Source organism: Pogona vitticeps, chromosome 3, assembly GCF_051106095.1.
Source record: "Pogona vitticeps strain Pit_001003342236 chromosome 3, PviZW2.1, whole genome shotgun sequence".
NCBI lineage: Eukaryota > Metazoa > Chordata > Lepidosauria > Squamata > Agamidae > Pogona > Pogona vitticeps.
In genome coordinates this window covers 231,930,821-231,955,050 of record NC_135785.1, presented here as the reverse complement: position 1 = coordinate 231,955,050, position 24,230 = coordinate 231,930,821, and the positions used below count along the sequence as shown (strand labels likewise).

Below are 24,230 nucleotides of genomic sequence, written 5' to 3'. Positions count from 1 at the left end.
ATACTAATGCAGCTAAGCATTCTGGCAGACATCATTCTGAGCAATAACAAATAGAATATAGGATTTCTGAACTTGCACAATGTCTCCTTGTGCCAATTGAACAAGGAGAAATCTCCACTGTGACAGCCTGACTGCCATTCTTGAGTGAGAAAAACTCGGTTGGTAATAAAATCCACTGCTTGAATAGAGTGACTAGAGGGGATTCTGCCACTACAGTCAATTTACCTGCATTACAGAATCAGTTATATGCATTCAAACAGTTAATTACAAACTCACCTAACAAATGAAGATCACTGAAACCACCATACAAACATCATAATTTAACTCACCTTGCAAGTTTTATGACTGTATATACCATATTTTTCCGTGTATAAGACACTACTTTTTCCTAAAACCATTACAATAAAAATTGAGGGGTATCTTTTACACAGAAGTAAGCTGAGATAGCTGAGGAGAGAACAAAACAGCACATACCTTGCCTCTGTAAACAGGCTTCCTTCAGTCACGATGAAGCTTAGTTTCCTATAGTCAGGAGACTTAGCTTCCTCCAACCATGAGCCTTATGGAACTGATGTCAGCTGATGCTGTACAAACTAATTGGAACACACCTCATTGGAGGTGGGGCCCATAGGGACTCAAAATGTCAGACTGTTCTGAGCCCAAAGGCTGTATTCTCAAAGCTAGGTTTTCTTAATTTTTGGGTTCAAAAACGTACACGTGTGTGTGTGTGTGTGTGTGTGTGTGTGTGTGTGTGTGTGTGTGTGTGTGTGAGTGAGAGAGAGAGAGAGAGAGAGAGAGAGAGAGAGATAAACGGGGGTGTGTTATAAATGGAAACATGCACATCAAAAGCAAATTTGTTTTTTTTCTTCTTGTTTGAAATTTCTCAGGCTCATGTTCCTAGCCCGGAGAAAGAATAATAAATAAAATCAAAGTTTGTGATTTCCTAATTCATTATATTTTCCCTGTGGCACAACATAAGTCTAAAGGCCAAGTGCCACTCAAATCATCTCAATTTCTTCTCAGTTCCACTGTGTAGTCTTCCATGCCTCCCAGTACCAGGTATAGATTGGCTCTCCAGATGTTTTTGGTCTGTATTTCCCCACCAGACCAAGGCAGCATAGCTGATTATGAGAGCTGTAGTCCAGTACCACCATTATCATTCCGTCATACAGAAAACATTACTTTTAAGATTCATACCGTCTGATTAAGCCAGTTTTCTCCTTATTTTTCAAGAACCAAGAACATGTTTTGAAAAAGCTATCATCCATATTGAACTCCCCTCTTGAAAAATCATTTGCCAAGATAGCATTAACCATAGGTTTTCTAACAGTAAGTATTCAGCCACTTGTGTGCACTGCCGTTAACTTTCTTAAAAATACACATCAATTAGCTATTATCAGATTTTACATGCCTTCCCCCTCCTTTTCATCAGTAAACATAGTAACACAACCTTCTCAGTGAAATAGCTTAACCAGGTCCCATATGCCTCAATGGCAGATCAGTTTTCAGAGCACAAGAACAAAGGAATCTGCCTGGCAGCTGAGAGTGTCCTTTCCAACAGATGGCCAAAGACCTCAATACATACTGTATTACCATTTTAACAGTACAATCATATGTCTGTCTATTCAAGTGTTCTTTAGGACTTGTGACCAAGTAAGTGGGCAATAAGACAACCTTTAATGGGCTACTGAAATTTTATCTTTTTCTGTACTGGATTTCTTGTGTTGGCCACAAAAAAAATAACTTCAACAGAGTAACTTTCTCTGCTGTATCAGTTTTCCATAGGCATCCTTTTCGAGTTTATTTCAATCAACAAGGGTTGACCATGACATGTCCCCAAGCTGCTGCCAATCTCAGATCTGTCTGATTTTACACAGAATGGCAGAGAAGCTCCTATATTCCCTCCCCGCTTTAAACTAGAAAGGAAATAGGCTTGATAATGTGCCTGTTCTATTTTGCAGACAGTTGTTACAAGCTTTATTGTGTTCAGTTGACTCAGGAGGTTCAACCAGCCTGAGAAGACCATTGGATGGCTTAAATTTGTACACAGAGCCAAAAGCTTTGAGTTTAGTAGTATAGTTTATGGAGATATACGTAGTATGCTTCTGTAACTCTGTATAAACCATTCAAGTTCACATAGTATTGTGTTTTCATCAAGTTAAGTTGATACTCAGATAATGGCACATAATAAACAAAGCAACCTTTGCACTCAGTAAAAATACTGAAATGTTTCACAATTAAAACTCTAAACACCAGGCGTTGGACACTTGTATTTTTCATTTGTTAAAAAGTCAACGACACATGAACAACTGAGAAGAAAAATCCCTGGTGTATGAAAGAACTAGAAGCTATTTACTGTACAACTGAGCATGGCAGTGAAATAAAGGCTTCTTGGAAAAAAGAATGTCATTTAAAATAGAAAATAAATCATAATTGCACCACCCTGCCCTGCAGTGAGATAATACATTCATATAAAGATTAAAAGTCGTAACATATGATTAAGACATTAGACAGTGAGGCAGTTATTACTTGCTCTAGAGAAGACACTCTCACAGAAAAATTTTAAGACACTTGACAGCAGTCTACTGTGAAAGAAAAAAAGCACCATTAAATACAAGGGAATTGAATTCCACTAGCCCACAGGAAAGGGCCTCCCCACCCTTAAGCTATTTTAAAGAGGTGGTGTAAATACCAAGATAAGACAATACAATCAAAGGACATTTTGACAAAATGCCTGGCTAGTGCAAATTCATGACTGGGAAGGGACAGCAGATTTGTTCCAAACACAATGCTCTGCACTGTACTCACAGAAATATCTTCATATTTCATGGGACTGATTTGAACACAGCAATGGCAACAAACCCAGGCAGTCTGACCCTGAAAAATTCACTGCACCCAATTTACTGTAATTCATGCTGTCACTCAGAAGAGTATTTCAAAAGAGAATTCTATGACAGAATATTACGTTTCATAAGGCTCCAAAACTACAGCGGACACCCTTCCCAAGTTGCACTGGAACCTCAATGGGAGAAATGTCACACTGCATTAAGCTACTCTGCCTAGTTTCATCTAACTCCAGCTTGTGTTTTTCTGAGCGATTGTCTCTAATATGCTGATATTGGGCATTTGGCATCTCACTCCCTTGGGAAACATCCCACAGCCCTGAACTTTTTGCAGGTTTCAGAAGAGAAAAAATAGTTACTGCTCATCTTTTGTTTAAATGGCTATGTGACATTATTACTTAAATGCTCTTGAGCACTGCAACAAGAAATTACAAACTTCTGAGTTAGCTTATCTGTTTTTCACTTCCTTCTAATATATGTGCTTATATTTCCACAACATTAGGCAGGATGAGGTAATCCTTTCACCTTTTCTCAGGAAAACTAAAGGCAAACTCAAACAGGTCACCATTGATTTGAGAGGCATTCAAAAATCCAAATTATGAAATAATGTTTATTTTCAGTGTCCACTTCAGCTATACCTGTCCTCAATGGCACAATGTAAACCAGAATTCATCACCAGCTTTCTCAAGCAAGTTAAAACACAGAAGTAAATGCTCATTGCACTGCTGTACTCAGTAGAGAAGTATCTAGCTTATGATGATTCTGTAATAATTGTGCTCTCTACTTTTTTAAAATATAGGTGTTCTACCCATAGCTCTCAATAGCATACTGTGATTCTCTAAATTATGCTAAGGATTACAGCAGGGCTGTAGCTATGACTTCCTAGCTTTCAGTCTCTTCCAGAACTACCTCTGAAATCTCTTCCTACCAGACACTTCCTACATACTATTAGCACAGGTAAACCCTTCATATTTAGTGAATTTCTCAACTGCTTATTATTATGATCTGCAGATATTTTGCTTAGTGAGGAATACAAGCTGAAAAATAGGGAATCATATCTTAAATAGTCTACAAAAGTATACTAAAAATATAGATTAAGGAGGATAGTGTATTTTTAAAAAATATTTTCTTTTTACAAATACAAGGGGTGGAGAAGAGGCTCTTTTTTAAAAACAAAAATGCTGAGCTCTAAAGGCAGAAATGCTGGAGGAACTGCTGGTTTAGTCGCTGTGTTAGATACTGCACATACTGCAGATGCGCTAGAACATCCCTGAAAGCTTGTGCAACTGTGTGTACATATCAATATCATGATAGCACTGAGGCCCTAAAATAAGACAAACTAAAATTTTGTCTAGAAATAAACCTCACATGAAAACAAAAGCAAGTTTGTCTCCCCTATTATCTATTGCTCCCGGGCCTTACCAGCAATGATTAGATTAAGCAGTATGCTATGAACTATTTTTAGTACATGGGCATATACACTGATGAGAAGCAAATATATGTGAAGAAGTAAGACTAGTTAATTTCAAACTGAAACATCTTGCAGCCTTAGTCAAATGCTACAGTGTTTGCAACCCTTAGCTGAGATTACACCATCTCACTTGAAAGACTTGCTTCCACCATTTGTATATTAATATACTGAATTATAAAACTGAAGGTACGAAACTGAAGCAGCCAGACCATTACAGAGAATAATCTAAAACAACCCCCCCTCTGCAGACAAGAGGAATAGATGTAAAAAAAGCTAATTCTTTCTTCAAGAATCCTGCAATCAAAGCCTACCAATGATTCTAATACAATGTAGCTACCTCTCCTACAATCCACAGCACTGTTAAATGGTACTTGATTGTCCAAATCATTTTTATGACAAGGCAATAAGCAGGAGATGGAGACCATGTGGCCCTACAAATTCCTTTGCTGCTGATTATAACTGGCTACAGCTGAAGGGCACTGCAATCCAAGAAAATCTAGAGGACCACATGCTCCCCATCTATTTTAAGGCATGGATTAAAGCACTATAAAACTAATGGCCCATAAAGAATAGTAAAAGGTGCAAATCTACATTCCATGCAAGTTTTATCAATTCCCCAATTTCCTTTTATTATAAGTTACTCTGTGATTAGGACCAATACTGAACATGTGTCTTGTGCTGTAGCATATTTTTGGATGTGCATATCTCAAAAGATTGCTGTTAGCAATAATAAATTTCAATTTTAAACACACACCAAATGTTTTTCTGACAGTGGCAGTATGTAATTCTGAAATAAAAACTACCACAGCTTTTGATATAATAAATGTATCTACAATATACAGAACCACCCTGTTACCAAAGGCACTCAGCTGAATCATCTAAGTATTTCTTATTCTAAAGATGAAGAAATGTAAAAGTTTAACTAAACTTTGTTTAGGGTTTGTTTTTTGCATGTGGATGGACATGCAGAACAATTCTTAATCCAACCCATCACCACCACTAAAAACCCAATAGCATGTGTAATATAGCAAGATATTCATACTTCACAAGCTATGGCACATTATGATTAGGTCACTTAATATAAACTCAATTTCTTCCCAAACCTTTAATAAACCTACTCTTACTTCTTGAATACCACAGCCCGTTTGCAGCTGTTTCTTTACTAGAATCAGAGGGAATCCTTGTATACAGCTACCACGGGTTATATCTTATTAGATGAGGTTTTAAGCTTGCAAGATCTCCTATCTTTTTTTATTTGAACCTCAAGATCCACACTTTTGAATAATAAAAAAGCATTTTGAGCCCAGGAATTTGTTTGTCCTTCCATGCCAAAATGCAGTCCTGGTTGATCCATGCCTACAAAGTCTTTTCCATCCGACTAATGATGATTTATGATTGACTTGAGTCAGTTCATGGCTGCTTCCTGTTAAACAACTGGAAATCAAATATACCTGCCAAACCACCACTAAACTCTAAAAGTAGATCCAGATCTACTTTCTGCCCACTTCATGGTTGACATGCTGTGTTATAATTAGCATAGTAGTTTCAGCAGACAGGATGTTAAACTTCAGCAACTGGGAATAGAATTTATCCTGCTATGTGAGTTACAGGAAGTTCCTTCCCATTCCCACCCCACCTTTATACTAAGGCTTCTTCTATCATGCTCTGGTGTGCCTGCCCTATATTTTAAGAAGCAGTATTTTAAAATATAAGGTAATAGACAGGAATTGCGGCAAGTAAACTCAGTAGTAGTATCTTGCTAATGCCCTGACAATTATGACTCGATCATTTGAACGCAACCCTGAACAGCAGCATGTCCTTCTGCTGGCTGGTTCACACAATTGTGTACATCAGAGAATGGCCTAATAGCTTCAGTCTATGAACAACCTTCACAGAAAAGCAAGCAACCTTAGGTCACCTCAGGGGATACAAAAGTCCCCTTTGTGGAATTCAGTCTGTGAACATGTACATCATAAAACATTGCAGGCATCAAATGAGGAACACGTATGTTGAATCATCTTCATACTTGGGCCTTTCCTGCCAATGTTTGTACAGCATGTTTCTGTAAAAATTGTGTTCCACCTCACGATACATCTTACGAGACTCCGTTTTGCTTCTCTGTCTCTGGTAGACGAGAGCTATTTGCTCAAAGTGTCTGAAGATGAAGACAATTAAATGAATAATGTATGTTTTATCCCAACGTGATTGGCAAAGATGCATCACACAATGTCCTCACTGGAGTGTTGTACAGCAGATGAGTGCAAGGTCAAAAAATGGACCCAGTTGCACAGGAAGCCCCTATTGTATTGGCCTGTGTCGACTACCAGGCCCCATAACAGCCTTCGCCCCGTGTTCTCCCGCAAAGCAATCCGAGCTTCCCTCTCGGTCACATTGTAGCTGATGTTGAAGAGCTGGATGAGAAGGATGTAGCCCATGCCAGAGGTCACAATAACACAGTACCACACGCAGGTGAATGATAGGGCAGAACTAGAAGAGCAGATCAGAAAGAAAGGAAACTGATTAATGCAATGCAGAGCTCCAGAGAAAGGGATTGACATTGTACAACAAACTGCAATTTATTTTTCCCTTTCAAATGCCAGATTTTATCCAACCACCTATTATTTTCCCATCAACACATAATCATTATCTATGCCTTACAATAAGATAATAAGCATATGGCTTTGCTTATTGGTAAACAACAGGCAGCTGTATGCCATCCATTGTAGGAAACTACTACTTGTGGATTGGTTGCAGATGACCAAATACACATTTCTTATACCTTGGGTACACTGTAGGCAAGATGATTTCACTATGTGCACACGTTTTTTCAAGCATCACAACTCACAATTTTACAGTGTCTTGCTGAAGGGCTCCGTATGCATAGGCATGAAAAGGATACTACAGTTATCAGAGGAAAACAAAAAGGACACAGGGAAACAAATGAAGGGTGCTCAATCAAGAATTAGCAAGATTTCAGCATGCAAGGAAAAGGGGGGCAACACCAGAAGGTTGCAGCACATCACCTTGGGAAGTCACAATGTTTTTCTCTTTAAAACAAAAATTTAACCATGCAGAAGATCTCAAACACATAAGAACAAAATGATTAGCCTTTGCTTCCGGCATGCAATTTCCAGAGGTTTGTTTGGGAAAATCACAAGTACCTAACACCATGCTTGAGAATAGAAATCTATGAAATTGGCACAAAGCTTTGAAAAGAAAACACTAGACTTTAGCAGGCAACTTAGCATAAGTCTCAGGACAAGACAGCTGAGAGGAAGTAAACTAGAGGATGGCCTCTCTGACTGAGAGTTGCATTAACTGTTCAATTTTTACGGAGAATTTCCCGCACCTGTAGTCTCCATATACGCCAGGACAGTAGAACAGTGCTTTGATGGTTGATTTTCCTTTACAGAGTGTGTCCAGCGTCAAAGAAATCCCATATACTGAGGTGATCAGAAAAAGGGTGAGTGTAAGAACAAAAGCTTGGTGGTTCTCCTCCCCAACACAGGTGTTAATCCTCCAAGACAGAAAAGGAGAAAATAAAATAAAAACAATTGTCTAGAACCCTGTGGTCTATAAACAAGATGCCAGATTTAAAAATGTCAATCATATAGCCTCAAACCTTTACAAATTGCAACAGGGAAGTTTCTAATCCTGAATTGCAAAGTGTGCACAAACCATAGTTCACTGCTTTGTACAAAACAGCAGCCATTATTTGCCTTGGTCTAGGAAAGGAGGAAGGGGATCCATACAAGAAAAAGAGGGGAAAGGAGTGTAATATCCTGAGCATCCTTGTAAGGTTTACTCCATAGGCACCAAAGGATGATTTGTTCATGTGTCTAAAGCAACCTAATAAAGAATTTGTATACAACAGTTTTTGAACAGATGTTTGTGTCGGTACTACCCAGAGTTTAAAAATTCTGTATTTGCAATAAACAACTCATTTAATACAGAAGGAGACCATGGCTGCATATATTCTGAAACTCAATTTGTTTCACTTGTCAACTTTGGAATTTAGTACTGTATCTACAGCTAGTGCAATGAAATTCTGAGGCATTATTGTTTAGTACATATTTGGCTTTTGTGTTCACAGAAAGAACTTAGAAAAAATGAAGGCTCTGAAACCTAGAGTGACCTATGCTAATTAAAAATTGTAAACCTCCTCCTGGAAGCAGTGGGAGAAGGGAGGGGCAACAAAAGGGATTTTTCTTTTCTTTTCTTTGAGACTTGTCTTAGAGGTTGGGTTGAGAACGGAACCACAGCCAAATCCATCACCAACAATTGATGACAGTTTAAAAAAACTATTTTCTTATAAGTGATGCAGCCTATCAGTGCTGCCTTAATATACTCTACAAAATTTTAACTTGCTCTGCACCTCCATGGAGCAGAGGAAGTGTTTAATTTGCCAATATTCTGAAGGGGCTATCTTTTTGAGGTACTACACAATAGGGGAAGTTGACAGTGGAAGGAGCTGGACTAACTAGGGTTGCTTGAGGTGCGTGTGCCATTTGGTTGTGAGGATCGCACCAAATGGCATACTGAACCTCTAACTCAACATCTAATGACCCTATTTAGCCCACTCTAATGAGCCCACGTGGACTAGGCTTAGATATAAACTGGTGAGAGATCCAAATTTATATCAGTACTCCCAACATCTGTTTTCAGAATAGAAGAACAGAAATTTCCCAAATACTACTAGTAAATGCATGGAAGCCAAACTTTTAAATTTAATGTCCAATCCATATTATGTACTAAGAAACACAGATAGAACCCAAAGGGACAAAACAGTTCAGGGAAACCACCGCTCATTGGGAAGACACATGTCAGAAAGTGTGAAAACCAACTTGAAACTCCAGGGAACATACCAGACACAGTGATGATCCAGTCTCTTCACACACCTGCCACATATCCGGCAGTGCCCAGCTCGAGCTGGCCTAACCAACTGGCACTTGGTGCACCAGTCCTCTGTGACCCTACCTGGCCCCTCTGCCAACATTCTGGGATAGCCCTCCGTGTTACTGTTCATAGCAACGCCAGAGACAGGTTCTCTGTAAAGCCCATTGGAATTTCCCAGGCCATTTCTGTTTAATTTGTTGTTGTTATTATTGCTGCTGCTGCCTTGGCAAAGTGCTTTGTCACTGCTCATTTGGCACAGAAGATAGCCAGGGTCTCTCTTGGCTTGAGACAGGGCCACAAGCATGAGGATTAAGCCACAGGTGAGAAGAATCACCTGGCTGAGTTCCACCTGGCCCCGGGGAACCACTTCCTGGAGGAAAATGTAGTACATGTAGCCTAGGGAGAACAGTCCCAAACTCAAGAAGAAGAGAGTTTGACCCTTCTTCCTGTGCGTAAGGTAGTAATACCACAGCACCAGTACAGGAAGTGATATCAAGATGACAAGAGCCAAGAGGAAGTGCAAGGCTGCTACGTGAAGGAAAACAGGCAGCAGGATGATTGGTGGAAGGAGGCTGATATCGATCTTTACAGCCCCCCTAAGCCATGGGAGGCGAAAGCGGTCCGTGAAGGTGTCTGCAATTCTCTCTAATATTCCCGGGGGCAAAGATTTGCAAGTCAGCCACCTGTCAGGGAAAAGCACAGATTTCTGCTCAAATTAGACGGAAAAGAACAAGAAATACATTTGTGCTAGTTTCTGTCATTCTCTCCATCACTTTCTAACAGCTCACAAGGTCCAGTAGTTTGGGACTACTTCACATTTTGTAGAAGATAAGCACACTTTTTTAAAAGGATGAACATACAGGAAGACAGCAACTCCTTGGTCAATTAACATATCCAGTGTATATAACGGTAAAACCTGTTTATTTTGCTACATACACTATTAGTTTATGGGCTAGGTTTGAAAGCTAGAATAGATATTCAAATTAGGCACATTCTTTTGTTTTACTCTGAAATCTCAACAATACCAGATGGTATAGCATCTCATTCTATGGTGATCTATTTGAAAAGTATGACAATCCCTCACTGATTTGTGATGACAGCCAATTGGTATCCCAACAAGATTAACAGTACACAGAAAGCCCCATTTCTTCTGCAAACTAATAGCTGTAAGATCAATACTAGCACACAGTCATCCTCTCCTCATCCTCTTCATTGCAGAGAAGCCATACAACTATCATCAACCTCCATCATGTGAGTATGGTTAGACAGTTTCCACCTTGGCAGCCACAGTTAAGTCTGATTAGAGAACAGCTGCACAGTTTTCTTTTATTACATTTTTATACCTAAAGAGGCAGCACCATCAATCCTTACTTTTCAATATATCATGGTTTTTACCTTCTTTCTTCTGGAATATACTGGCCATCCTTAATCCTTGCAATGTAGGAAAATCAATCCAGACTACCAAAATGCTACCACTATTTCTCAGGCCTTTACAAGTCCCACATAATCCAGGCATTTAACAATTAGTTTTTGGTCTTAAATTCACAGGAACCCCATATAAGAAATACTGTTTTTTATGGAGATGTGACTGGTGCCAATAATGCACCTGTTTCAGCAACATCTGCTTAAAACTTTTTTGTTCTCCCATTTTAAATTGTTGATATGGTATATCATTTCTACTACACTATAACTACCTTCTTTCTTTGATTTTGTTATCTTGTTTTGTATTTTTATTATCGCTTCTGCCTTTTTAATCATAAATTCAAACACCCAGCTGTCCTGTCTACAAGGACAACACACCTTTGTTTAACAGTCAGTGCTCACATATACTAGCCATCATGAAATGAGGCAACAATGCAACTGAATATAGTGGAGAGAACTATTAGATCAGCCAAGAACTTCAAGGGTAGGGGGGTGCTTTGGCGCGCGGGATGTTTTAACAACACCCTCCACAGCTATTTATTATTGGCAATATAGGCTGGGGATTCTGGGATTTGAAGTCCAAAACATGCGGCTTGCAAAATGGCCTGACTAGCCATTTCCCAGAAACCACGACTTGCTAGAGGAGTACTGTACTATATTAGAAGCAGAGTTCTGAAATCACGCTCTGAACAACAAAAAAGATTTGTGATGATACCATGAAGAGTAACAAATGTTATCAGGGCACGGATATTAGACAGAGCACACTTTATTTGGTCTATAAGAACTTGTCCTTGAGCTGCTAAAAAAGACGTTGTTTCTCCTACAACCGACTCCCTCAAAAGAACCCCTACACTCAGGGCAGGATGTAAAGTCAAAGCCTTTAAAAACTTAAGTAAAGGGTGAAGCCTCCCCGACGCCCCCCCACACACAATCAAGGAGGGCGCGCCCTCCATCCCCCCTCGGCCCGGCGGAGGGAACTTTCCGGGCGCCTCACCTTTCACAGCACTCGTCGAGGTCGTCGCACTCGCAGCAACAGGCCGCCAGGTGGCTCCTCTGCCCGTTGCGGTCCAGGTACTCGCAGCAACAGAGGGTGTCCTCCATCTCGGGGCTTCGAGAGGTCTTCGTCCCTCCCGGCTTCATCCTGTCTCTCCAACCCGTCTCCCCCGCGGGGCAACAGGAAGGCAGAAACACACACACACACACACACACACCCGGAGGCAATGAAAGAGTGGGGTATTAGGGGTCCCACTTCTGCGGCATTGCACGGAAAATGGGAAACCCCAGCGGGCAGGGACATTAAGAAGAGCGGGCTGCCCACCGTTTCATTTTATTCGTTGGAAATGAGCGGTCGAGGCGGAATTTGACGGGGCAGGTGCCAGAACGTAGGCAGGCAGGCACGGGGGTGGCAGAAGAGGCACCCCCTACGGATTTCCAGTCTTGACTCTTTGTCTATCTAACACTCGTAACTCAGCCCTAAATCAAAGCGGCATCCCGTCCATTCAGGCCCGGCAGAGCCCCCCCGCCCTGCCCAAGAGGGGCAAAGCGCAACCCCCGCACCACCACCACCCCTCGCCCTGCACCCCCGCATGGCTCTTGCATGCCAACTTCTTCGCTAGGAAAGAAACGAAAGGAAAAGGAGGCTAGAACGCCAAGCCGCAGCTCCAGACAGGTCCCTCCTCCGCCTGCGGTGATTGGCTGAACCCTCTGCCAATCTCGCCTTTCTTGGCCCCCAGCCCCTGTTTCCAGGACACCGCCCTCGGCCCCGCCCCCCCCCGCTCCCCCCCCGCTCTCCCCGAAGCGTCCTCGAGGCAACCTGAAGCTTCCGGCTATCTCGGAATGCCGGTCTCTTCCTCCTCGCCTGTGACGTCATGGCGCCCTGCCCAATCGCCGGTCCGGGAGCAGAGCCGCTGCACTCCTATCTTCGCCAGAAGGTGGAAGCGCTTTGGAAGTTTGAATGGCGGTGCCGAGAGGGAGGAATTAGGATGGGCAGGAATTTGCAAAGAGGTGTTTAGCCCTGGGTGTAGTATGCGCGAGCATGCCTAAAAACAGACTAAAACGGAAAGGGAAAAATAAAACGCTTCTGACGCCTTTAGGACTAACATACATTTTAGTGTGAACTCAACAAGTAGATACGGTAGTACTTGCGAGCCTTGCAGGTGCTACAAACCTGCCCTTCCCGTCTCAGCAAGCGTGTGGTTTTCAAATGTAATACGTTTGACGTCAAAGTGAAGACAACATAGACAACACGAAAGGGAAAAGGCAACTTCTCCCCCAACATCCTCGACATATAGACCAGTATCCTGTGGGTTGGCTCGATGGGAGTAGAACCACTGAATCTGCTGTTTATTGATAAATGAATGCCTATGCAAATACCACTGTGCCTAGTCTACAGGATAAGTAGTGCCTTATGGGTTCTTTGCCATAAAACCAGAGGGCTTTTCTTTAATGATCTCACTTGTGGACGCAGCTGTATTTGTGCCACTTTGGTTTATTGCCTTCTGTTGGTTGACAGAACTCGGAAAGGAAACCTCCAGTTCCATTAGAATCTTTTGGAGTTATTTCAAATAAATTAGGTGGAAAGGGAGGCACATGCAGTCCTGGATCTCTCAAGGCTATGGTTCATGGCTAAAGACATTTCCACTGCTATACATGCTCCAAATATAAGATGGACTGTCTCCATCAAGGATGCCACGTACATGAGCTGAGCAAGGCTGTGGAGGACATTTTAGAGATCACTCATTCCTAGGGTCAACACAGGTCAGAGGCTAATAGATGGCATGTGACAACAAAATAAATACTAAAAGCTAGTAGAGTCTATTTTTCCATTTTGCTAAGCATTTCACTCTCTCTCAAAATCCGTGGGTCTTTTGATTATTGAAAATGGCTATTTACACAGAAAATACCCTTTATAGTCTTTTGTAGATGACACGTATCACTGGCACTCAAAGTCAAGTCTAACAGCTGTTAAATAATTTATACAGAAGGGCAGTGTACATGGCTTCTCACTTTATAAAGCAACACCAATAGTGGAAATGCGAGTGAGTCCCACCTCCTTTCACCTGTCTGTAATACAAGATAGTTTTTCAGTATAGATAAAATATAGAACATTGTTGCTTGACTCTACAAACAGTGACATATGTGTTCAAGGAACTAAGGATTTATAGGCTCCGTGGCTTTCTCTTTTTAAGAAGCTTTTCTATTTTTGGTAAAAGCAAGCATTTGCAAAGTGCTTCTACAAGTGACTCAGGCAAGTCCATATTGTGAAAATGTTCCTGTATGTTCTCTTACTTTTAATACTGGCATTCCATCTCATTCCATTAAAACCAGTTTTCTTCTTGTCAAAGTTTGAAATTCTATGTGACTAAATTGTTAAAACAACTAAGGGGGGGCTATAAGAAATATAACCGTGTGAGCAGGTCTCTCCTGGTGCCCCTATCATGACATCTACTCACAATCCATACGGATTCCAATGGAGACTTTGGCACCTGTCTTTAGGAAGAGGCAGACTAGGAAAGGCAGCTCAAAGTAGAACAAAAGCTAGGGGATGATAAGGCCTACCTGGGTAAGGAGATGGGAGGCCAAATCGAGCTGGCAGAGGTCAGGGATAAAAGAGAGGGAAGGAGGAGGAAGAGGGGGACATAAGTTCTACAGAGTTGGAGTGAGAAGCGTGGGGAGAAGCAGAGAAGGAGCTGGACCCTATCTAGGGATGTAGACTATTCCCTAGCGCAGAACCTCTAGACAGAAGTTGGGAGAAATTCCCTGTGGTCAAAGAGGCCATAGCAGAAAGTCTATTATCTTCAGCCTTCCAGCATACCTGCCTCTGTGGCATCCACCCTGTGTAGACTTTGGCAACTGGTGGGCATCTGGTCCCCATTTCAACTCAACAGAGGTACTGGAGCTGTGAGGCAATAGCAAAAGAAGTGGGGAAATCCAGACTTTGATGAGCAGCTGACACTACAAATCCTCTCTGAAAGGTGTGTGTTGGCTCAGGGCTGTGATCAAGACTGTGATTAGCCCAATCCTAGCACCATGAATTTGGGACCAGTAAGAGGTTGGACTTAACAGGAGGCTACTGAAGTCAACATAGTCCATCCTCCCCCCTCCTCACAGAGAACTGGCAAGATGAGGTTGTAGCTGACAACCTTCCCTTTCTTCATCATTCTCCAATCCTAATAAATTCTAGTTCTAATTGTTCTGGGAGTCTGAGCTTTATATGACTCCGTTCTCATTGCCATACACGCTGGGTAGAGGTGGAAGTTGTGCTCACACCCTGGAAATGTGAGATGTTGTCATAAAATGGAGATTTGAACATTAATGTACGTTATGCTTGTTAGAGGCTACTTCAGGGCAAACAGCTAGTTTCACTAGATTGGCAAAATACATGCAAACAGCTATTGGCTCCACAGGACTAGCAAAGCACACTGTGATCCAACAGGGCTTGTAATCCTGGCAGAACCCATAGAGAATGAACAAGAACTACTAGAACAATGATTCCCAGCCGTTGGTAACCAAGGTGTTCCTGGACCGCAGTTCTCAGAAGCCTTCACCACCAGATATGCTATCTGGGTTTTCTGGGAGTTGGAGTCCAAGAACTCCTGAGGCATCCAAAGTTGGGAACCACTGCTGTAGAAAAATACTGTATCTCCGCTTCAGAGGCAAAACTAGTTTCATTTTCAAAACCACCTTACCAACATTTTCTACAGTATAGGTCAGTTATACTGGAATTTCCATTTTATCTACAATTGTAGTTGCAAGCAATGTGTGTAGATATCTACTTGCTTACCTTAATGAATCAAAACATCCAGTTACTATAAAACCAGTGGAATTATTAGCAAAAAGCAAGAGCCAAACACCCCAGTGGACTGCATTACCAGAAATGGGCAATACACAAGCAAGGAGATCAGAGATCTCTCTCAATAGATTCAAATGGCTAGCTTGCTGAGTGAGAATATTGTTAAATAATTTTCTTATATATATGCTAAAAGGCTACAAATAATTATTATGCTTTTTAGTTTTCAATGTAATATGTTTTGGAGAGGTATTCTCTGCTTTTTGATCGTGCTTTTTAAGGCTACCAGGTTCTCCATTTTTAGAATGTAATTAAAACATTGTCTTTGCTCTTAACATGTTTTTCTACTATACTTTTATGTTCCTGCAATTTTGAATTGAAACATGACTTTGACATGCAGCTTAAGTTTTGCTTTTATATATACTTTGGAGTATTTCTTATTTGCAACTTTTCATGTCTCTGTAATTTGACAAAAGTTACATATTTTCAGTAATTTTTTATTTTTATGCATAGAAGCAAATAGACAAATCAAGGTGGTAAATTAGGTAACCAGTGTTGTGCCTGTGGATGGTAACTTACTTTGCCACAAGTGAAACAATGGTTTATTGTCATCCTCTGAAGAGAGATGGAATGTTTAACCTACTTATACCTTGATAGCCAAAGGAACATTGATTCAATTGAAAAGGGTTATCTGGTCTCACATTGAATTTAATCTTATAAGGAAAAAGTGTCAGCTGTGATGAAGCCCCTGATTCAAACTACCAAGGAGTATTATAAATCTTACAGTGTTCTAAGGACTTGAGTCATAAATTATCCTTGACACTTTTGTACTTTTAAGATTATTATTGCTGCTTCTTTGTTCACATATTGACCAATAAAATGTGTTACTCTTCCACAGTTTCTTCAGGACTCTCTGTTCTTCCTGCATCAGACTAGCAAGTTACCCACAGAAAAAATCTTACTCATGGTTTGTTTGATTGTATTCCCTCTTCAACTATCCTCACTATCATGGTAGTTGCGTTTCTACCTGAAGCATTGTTTGTAGATGACTTGAGAGCCATGTTTGTCTTTTTACCAGTGAATGTTTTATTTTTAGATATGCAATTCAATCCTAAGTACACTCACTCAGAAAGCAATTCTCCAATAGTTAAATGAAACTGAGTATGCTTTGAGATAACAGGGCTTCTATTGCTGCAGATCAAAAGGCATTCTGTAAGTGTTATGTCTTTTCTTCTTTTCCTGAGAAGTGGGGCGGGGAGTGAAGAAGCAATGGGAAAATATGGTGGGACAGTAAGACATCTCATCCCTGTAAAGCTGTAAAATTGTATTATGTAACTGCCCCTGAAAAAGGCAGGGCAAGTACATTAAAAAAGCCTCATCTGGAGCTACCTCTAACTCCTAGTAAAATATTTGGATTGCAGTTTAATGAGGCCATTCATTGTCTCTGAAAGCATTTATGTTCAAAGAGACAAAGTAATTAAGCTACAGTAACCCACAGTAGCTTTCTGATAACTTTATTAGATCTCTTCATTATAAACTTCACAGAATGCTTGTAATTGGTCACAAAGTTTCCCATAATACTATATCAATGTAGATAAGAGGTTTAACCCCATGCTCAAATTATATTACCTCCTCTAAGGGAAAGAGGGGCATATGGACATTATACCAGTTTTTATGTTTATTAATCATCTTAAAATTATGAAACTATATGTTTCTATGAAAACATGTAGCTTGTCATTAATTACTACAATACATTTCTGTTTTTATGACATATGAACAGTATGTTTTTGTATTTTTAAAAAAATCTTGGCCCATCAAAAAAAAACCACTTGTTCCTCATTCAAACAAAGAAAAATGCACTCTAGATGGAAGGCTGGTGGAAATTAAAGCCTCATAAAGAGAAGTCACAAACCTAGTGACACACAGACACACAGCACTGCCAGAACTAGGCAATGAGTCCATATTTTTCTTTGTTCCACGCTCTTAATTTATTTTGTTTTTATTTTTCTGAAGGTACACTTAGAAAACCTAGTCTTGTTAAATGACTGATAAGAAACGTGTTATCAATAAGAAAGAAAGGCAATTTCTGATTCATGGTAGCAAAGGACAGGCAAACTAATAATTTATGCTGCAGAACTGATGCAACCCAACTAAAAGGAAAAAGGATGCCTGGGACTTGAAGTACGTAACATTATAAACCTATTTTTACAACATCTCTGAGAAGTCTATATACAAAGTAGATGAATACAATGATTGCCTTTTGAAAGTATTCTAAATGATTTTAATATAGCTTTTGTACGCTCCCTGAGAAATTCTGAGAACTGAAATGATATGGGATAGAAGGAGGTAGGACTGCTATGACCTGTAAAAGCAAAAGACCCATAAGAACAAAAACAACCACAACCCAAACTAAATTCAGATACATAAATGGATTTCTAGAACATTTGTACAGACTTTTCAAATTTGTTGCATACATATAGAAGAATGGCTAGTTTTAATGTCAGATCCCAAAGGAAATCCTTTGCATATACTAAACCTTGCATGACAAATCTACTGCCCACATCTTTTTCATTGCTTCTTCAAACTGCATATCACATCATTATCAGACTACAAAGTGCTGTTATTCCTTCACACCAGGTATTCACAGTTCAGGAAATTGTTCACAAAAGACATCAGGAGGATTCACTGGCTGACAGAAAATTGGAAAATGAACACATTTGACAGGTATTTATTAGATGTGCAAGCATTTGCTGGGGAGAAATGTAAGGAAAATAAATGGTTTCACAATGGTTGAAATCCTGTTGCTTGGCATACAAAAATCTGCTCCCAGCTGGTAAACAAAAGATTGTGCCACCTCTGAAGACTGTGGTGGGTATTTTTAATTTGCCAGGTCAAAATACACTGAAAGTTACACAAAGCAACAGGATTTTAGCTACTCCATATCTTCTCCAGAGTAGTTGGTTTTGATGACATCAACTTTCCGGCTTCCTGCTTCTGGTCTTGTTTAAGTGATCAAAACTATTTTGGAGCATATAAAGGGAGTTCTTCAGCTGCAGAGAGAAAATTGCACAAGAATTAGGCAGTGAACTGTGATCTGAAATATTTTATATTCATAATGGCTGTAGATTTCAGGGGATCATCAGCATGGAGCCCTTTCTCCTTTCAAAGCCCCAAAGACAGGGGTGATTGCAGTGCTCTCGTTCTTTTATCTACCAGATCAGATTGTGGATGGGTATGCCTGCTTCCTGAGGAGCAAAAGTGCCACTCCTTCCAATGAATGCAAGGCAGCTGAACTTCTACTGTCATTTTCCAGAACTGCTGGGTATGACAACACCAATCTGGGGGCACCGCAAGCAAGTGCTAGTGGCTGCCCAGCATTTACAAGAACTCAAGCAGAGGTGGTCCCCAGAAATGCAGCAGCAACAACTGTTAGCGCCCTTGGAGACTACCTAAAGCAGATGCCTTGGAGGTACAGTTGGAGAACAGCCCTGCTTCCAAAAACAGTGATTGACTGAGATCCTGTTTGTGCAACTACACTGTGTAAGACTGATGTTCTATTTGGCAGCAGTAGTTTTTTTTTTTAATTGAACATTTCGTACTTCTTTCCTGAGGCTCTTATGGCGCCCATGCAATCCTGTTCATCACTGGGAAGCCCCAGGAGCCCCAGGACAAGACATTGTCCATCACTAGCCAAGTCAGTAATTGGCGGTAGTTAAAGACTTCCTCCACCTATTCCATACACAGGAATCAGCCATTCTATACTAGCACTCTGCTGAATACTACTTAATTGCTAGTGTTTTCTTGCTCCAGACCTTCCTAAGTTCTAATAGAAGTCTCTGTGTTAGTAAAAGTTAAAACTACCAGGAAAAACCCCTTCCATCTTGAACATGTTTGAGCAGATAATTCAGTTCATGTTCAATTATGCTTAATGTACAGGTAGCACAATCGGTTCTGGAAGATGCTGTTGAAAGTATTGCATGAAGACAGCAGAGCAGTGCAGTCTTCTCTTCCTCTCAAGTGCAATTCAGACATCAGGATAATGGATTGTTTAAACAAACACGGAGGAGCACATGCTAGCCCCAGCCACTCCATCAATGTTTTGCTCATAGGAACACGTGTCAATCAGGGTTCGTGCACATGTGAAAAGTCCCCTTGGATACAAAAGGCTCTCCCCTTCAGACACAGAAAAAAACATGTGAATTTAACCATGGCTGGCTGACACATGGATCAAACAATTCTGAAATGAGCGAGTGAGACTTTGAGTCTTCTTTCAGAAAAACGCTATCATATACTGTAAATAACATATTTAAGGCATGTTTCCTTTTCAGCTTTTAATAGGATGCAAGGACTTTGGTGTTTTTTTTTAAAAGAATTGTTGTGTCTTGATCACAACAATCAATTCCTTTTCAGCAGCATGGGAGAGGATTGGATCCAGACTTATTAATGCCTAGGCCTAGTGAAATTGATGGCATTAATAACATACATCTATGTTCTGTTTATCTTGTACAGGGATAGGGAGTGCTACTCCCTGAAAACAAATCCAGCCTCCCTTGTCTCTTGTATTGTCCCTCTGGGGCTCCCTGAATAACTATATTCTTCATCTTCCCATGTTTTGTACTGGTCTTTTCCCATTCTATAGAGTTGAAATGCCTCTCCTAAGGCTTAGCTACTAGCAATAAAGGCATTAAACTAAAATATGCTGGAATTTTTCATTCCACCCTTTTAGTTCTGGCACAGTCCATTTTGGCCGTTGGGCTGCAAGAGGTTTCCTCTCCTTGATCTAGAAAGCATGACTTCAGTCCCAGTTGGTATGTTTTAACTGTGGTTTTAAAGAATTGTTAGTTGCCCTGATTTCTTGTGAAGAAGACTGGAATATAACTCAAATAAAGACAGCTGGGATTTAGAGTGTATAAATATATAAATTCAATTTTAGGCAAATTTGGCAGTCTGTTTAGAGTACAGTAGTTGAAATCTGAAGACAAGAGCCATAGCAACCATATGATGCCGTGTTGTTGTTGTTTTCTTAAGGAAGGCAGCTTGAACTAATTTTTTTCAGAAATCCCATGGTACATATATAATGGCTAAAACTAGTAAGGAAAAAACACACCAACCTGTTCAAGCAATTCTATAGAATCTTTCAGAACCCCTTTCATGTGCTGAACTTGATCTGTGCCATGCCGAGGGGTTTTCTCTCTTGATGCTACATTAAGGGCTAAACTGAGAGGAGAATAAAAGCAGTCTTGAGAGCTAGGAAAAAAAGAATTGCCGCACATAGTCTTTTTCTCTACTTTACGTTAGCATTATAAACATCACTAACATTATCCATATGAACCCTTAATTGACACTCAGGCCAATATCCTACTGCTTCAACATGAAGGAGAAGGGCAACTTTGTAAAGGTACCTTTCTGGTCTGCCAATCTATTCCTAGTATGATCATTCATGACTGAGCTTGCAGTTAGTGTGATGTCAGGCATGCTATAGGCACCCTACTGGAGCAGGAGATGCCTATGCCATTGCCCTTCTTTTTTGCATCCAGGCAATAGGATAAAGGCTACAGTAGAGATATTTGAGTACATCAGCATAGATAATATTCAACAGCAACAACAACAAAACTCAAAGAATAAAGTCCCTCATTAGAAAGAAAATTTCCATTTCCCACATTACCCACCTTGCAACATTAGAAATTAGCTCTGTTACATTACAAGGGTGACATATGTCTGTCAGTGTTCCATACTGCTCCAGTATTGAATGATTACAAGGGAACAGGCAAGGATGTGATGACTTCCCATGTAGGCAGCTAATAAGAGCTATTGTAACATAGAGTGTTGGGCCAGGACTTGGAAGACCCAGGTTCAAGTCCCTGGTGAGCCATGAAACTTCCTGGTTACCTTGGACAAATCACACCTTTGGCCTGATCCAAATACAGTATGGTTGTGAAGATAAAAGTGGGCAAAAATGCAGATTTGTATCTTGAGCACAGTGGAGTGAAAATGGGATAGAAATGTAACGAATAAAAAATAATAATACGGAAACAATAATAGTAAGAATAACAATAGATAGCATTAATATAGCACTTTCAAGTATTCAGAATGCTTCACAAACATTATTCAGCTGTACAGTGCATTAGTATTCTTAAAGCCTCATATTGCAGAGGTGGTAGGCTTGAGCTAAGAGAGAAGGATCAGCCTAAAGAAAGCAAGTTCATGGTAGAGAGAAGATCTCAGCCAGGGATTTCCTGATTCACTGCTCAGTCTATACTAGATAAGCAAAGTGTGTAAACATATTTTTCTTGGGCTCTCTTCTATAATCTCCTCTATAATCAATGTCAGTGACAAGCAACTTCATGGCATGCTAGTTTATTTAAAAGCAAGTCTTAAATGACTAGGACTTGTTGCTTTAATATAGTCTCTCCTAACCTGAGTCACCTCAATTATGGATAGACCACAAACACTGAAAACCTATCAAGGATGTATGCTTAGAACTGCAGCCTGACTCTATTAGCAAATGAGAGGGCAATCAAAACCATTATTTGCCATTTCATAGATTAATAATAAATACTGGCTTTCAAACAACTTACTTAAGCAAAATTATACCTTACTTTGTCAGAGTAAACAACGGCATTCAAAGTAGCCTACATTATTTAAAATAACCTTTCAACTGATTATTTATTTATTGCAACAAACCAAAATATATTTATATAGAGTTAAAGCACAGCACATAAATAACTAAAACATAATAGTCGGTCACTAAACCTACCTAAGCTAGTTAAAAGCTTGCCTGAATGTACGCAGCTAGGCAACAGAGCACAGGCCAAGAGAAGACCAAACAGATCTGCCCATGCAAGGGAGTTCCACAGTTTGAGTGCAGCCTCTGATAAACATGTCCTAAACCAGTGGTTCTTAACCTTTGTTACTCGGATGCTTTTGAACTGCAACTCCCAGAAACCCCAGTCAGCACAGCAGGTGGTGAAGGCTTCTGGGAGTTGCAGTCCAAAACTCCTGAGTAACCCAAGGTTAAGAACCAGTGTCCTAAACAATGTAAGTAAAATACAGGGAACAATTTTCCACCTCAGGTTATGGGGAGAATAACATGAGAAAATGTGATCCATTCAATCCCTTCTTTCTCTGGCTAGCCATGGGTGGCAAGTAGGAGCAGGCGGAACAGGATAAGCTCTGTGGGTGAGCTTTTCCCAGGGGCTGGAGAGGAAGCAAGCAGAAGCAGGAGCGCCTGCAGAAGTAGCAACAGCAACTTTGTGGGTTGATTTCTAGGGAGGGAGGGAGGCACAGCTGGAAGGACAGGGTTTTGTACCTCTCCCCATCATTTCCTTCTTTCACACTGTCTTGGTGGGATGTCATGGCAAGACCAAAGAAAGAACTGAACTACCAAAACTTGTATCTTGCTGAGCTTTAACATCCATTCTGTAGTGCTTTATAGAAGCAATGGGCTGGGACCATGTCCACACATCTTGTGAACACCTTCAAGAATGCACAGTATGAAGTAGTCTTTGTGGAGACTCTTACATGGTGGCAACTTTGGAGATTAAACTCATACACAGTTCTTCTTCCATTTCATTGGCTGTAGTGGTTGGTACCAGTGAGTCAGTTGTTGTTGATGTCATTGGCAGAACTAATACAGATTGAACAGTATATTTTGATTCTTTATCTTTAATCTTGGATTAATTTTTAATCAATTGTTTAGGCAAGTACTTTGGTTTCAGAGATGCTGATTTTGTGGCATTCAATTCTGAATGAGATGTTTTTGGTAGGTTTGTGTAAAAGGCTGGTTCTGACACAGATTGAGATGGTAGACTATTCTGCAGTATAATAAGTGCTGATTTTTAAAGTGATTTGCAACCTGATTTCTGAACTGATTTGTTTCCTGGATTGGTATCCTGAGTGGAACTATTTTCTTTAAGCGCTTTGGCTGCTTTTAAAGACATCTCCCACCAATCGGATTTTAAGCTGGTTTTTTGATTTTTGAAAGTTAGCTTAGTGAATTTTCTGCAGATGATGCAGTTTTCGTGGGTGGTGACCGTCCCCCAAATGAAAAGGCAGTTTAGGTGTCTGTTGCTGTGTTGTATTTTTGTCTTATACCTGGAACACCTTTTGAATAGGCCAATGGCAGTCATAAACAATAGATGGGAGAAATGGTGGGGAAAACATGTGGGTAATAATATTTTTGTTTTTATTTCTTTAAGTAAATGGTAAGGAGGATGAAGATGAGGAACACAAAGAAAAGGATGAGCAAAACAGCAGTACAAATGATATAGATGATACAGACTTTTAAAAATTCTAGAGTGCTTCTTTTTTGCTGTTGCTATTTGCAGTGGACACCGGGCTGTGGAGCGGGGGTTGGGGACCCCTGACATAATGGACAGCCCATTGAGGAGAAACTGGCTATGCAGTCCTTGTGCACACAGAAATGTTCAAGAGGATAATGTCTATTTATGATGATATTTGCATATAATAGTTTAAATATGCCTATGCAATTTTGATGTGAAAATGCACTATGGTAAGAGCGTGTTACCATAGTCTCTTGAGACTGAAAGATGCCTATACTCTTAACTCTAATACTAAATGTAAATTTTAGATTTGGCTTGTAAAAATGTGAATCCACTCACTTTGATGATCCTTCTTCCTGAACGTGAACACGATAAAATGACTGAGCTGCATGTTCAATCTTTGACAGTTTCAGGAACAATGTCACATTCAGCAAGACCAGTAAGAGTAAACTGCAAAGAAAGACATTTTTGTTACTGTTATTTGTTGCCGGTAGTACCTTAATAGATATAGAGCAGCCATTCTCAAT

General features: G+C 40.3%; 2 protein-coding genes across 5 annotated transcripts in view; both read right to left on the bottom strand.

Moving 5' to 3' along the window:
* Positions 1–2,259: 2,259 nt before the first annotated feature.
* Positions 2,260–12,334, bottom strand: ZDHHC23 (zDHHC palmitoyltransferase 23). The gene is made up of 4 exons (XM_020804393.3): positions 11,627–12,334; positions 9,180–9,893; positions 7,664–7,831; positions 2,260–6,801 (listed from the first exon to the last, which is right to left on the bottom strand). The coding sequence occupies exons 1-4, from the start codon at positions 11,770–11,772 to the stop codon at positions 6,534–6,536; spliced, it is 1,296 nt and encodes a 431-aa protein (XP_020660052.3). The 5' UTR covers positions 11,773–12,334; the 3' UTR covers positions 2,260–6,533.
* Positions 12,335–17,384: 5,050 nt separating this feature from the next.
* GRAMD1C (GRAM domain containing 1C) overlaps positions 17,385–24,230 on the bottom strand; it is a 67,654-nt gene continuing 60,808 nt past the window's right edge. For 3 of the 4 annotated variants that reach the window (XM_078389953.1, XM_072993827.2, XM_072993828.2), the window contains 3 exons: positions 24,043–24,153; positions 20,533–20,668; positions 17,385–18,471 (listed from right to left, as the gene is read on the bottom strand). In XM_078389953.1, the coding sequence (XP_078246079.1) occupies positions 18,394–18,471; positions 20,533–20,668; positions 24,043–24,153 (325 nt within the window). In that variant the 3' untranslated portion in view covers positions 17,385–18,393. The remainder of the gene's footprint in view (positions 18,472–20,532; positions 20,669–24,042; positions 24,154–24,230) is intronic. The other variant, XM_072993830.2, reaches the window with a different exon arrangement.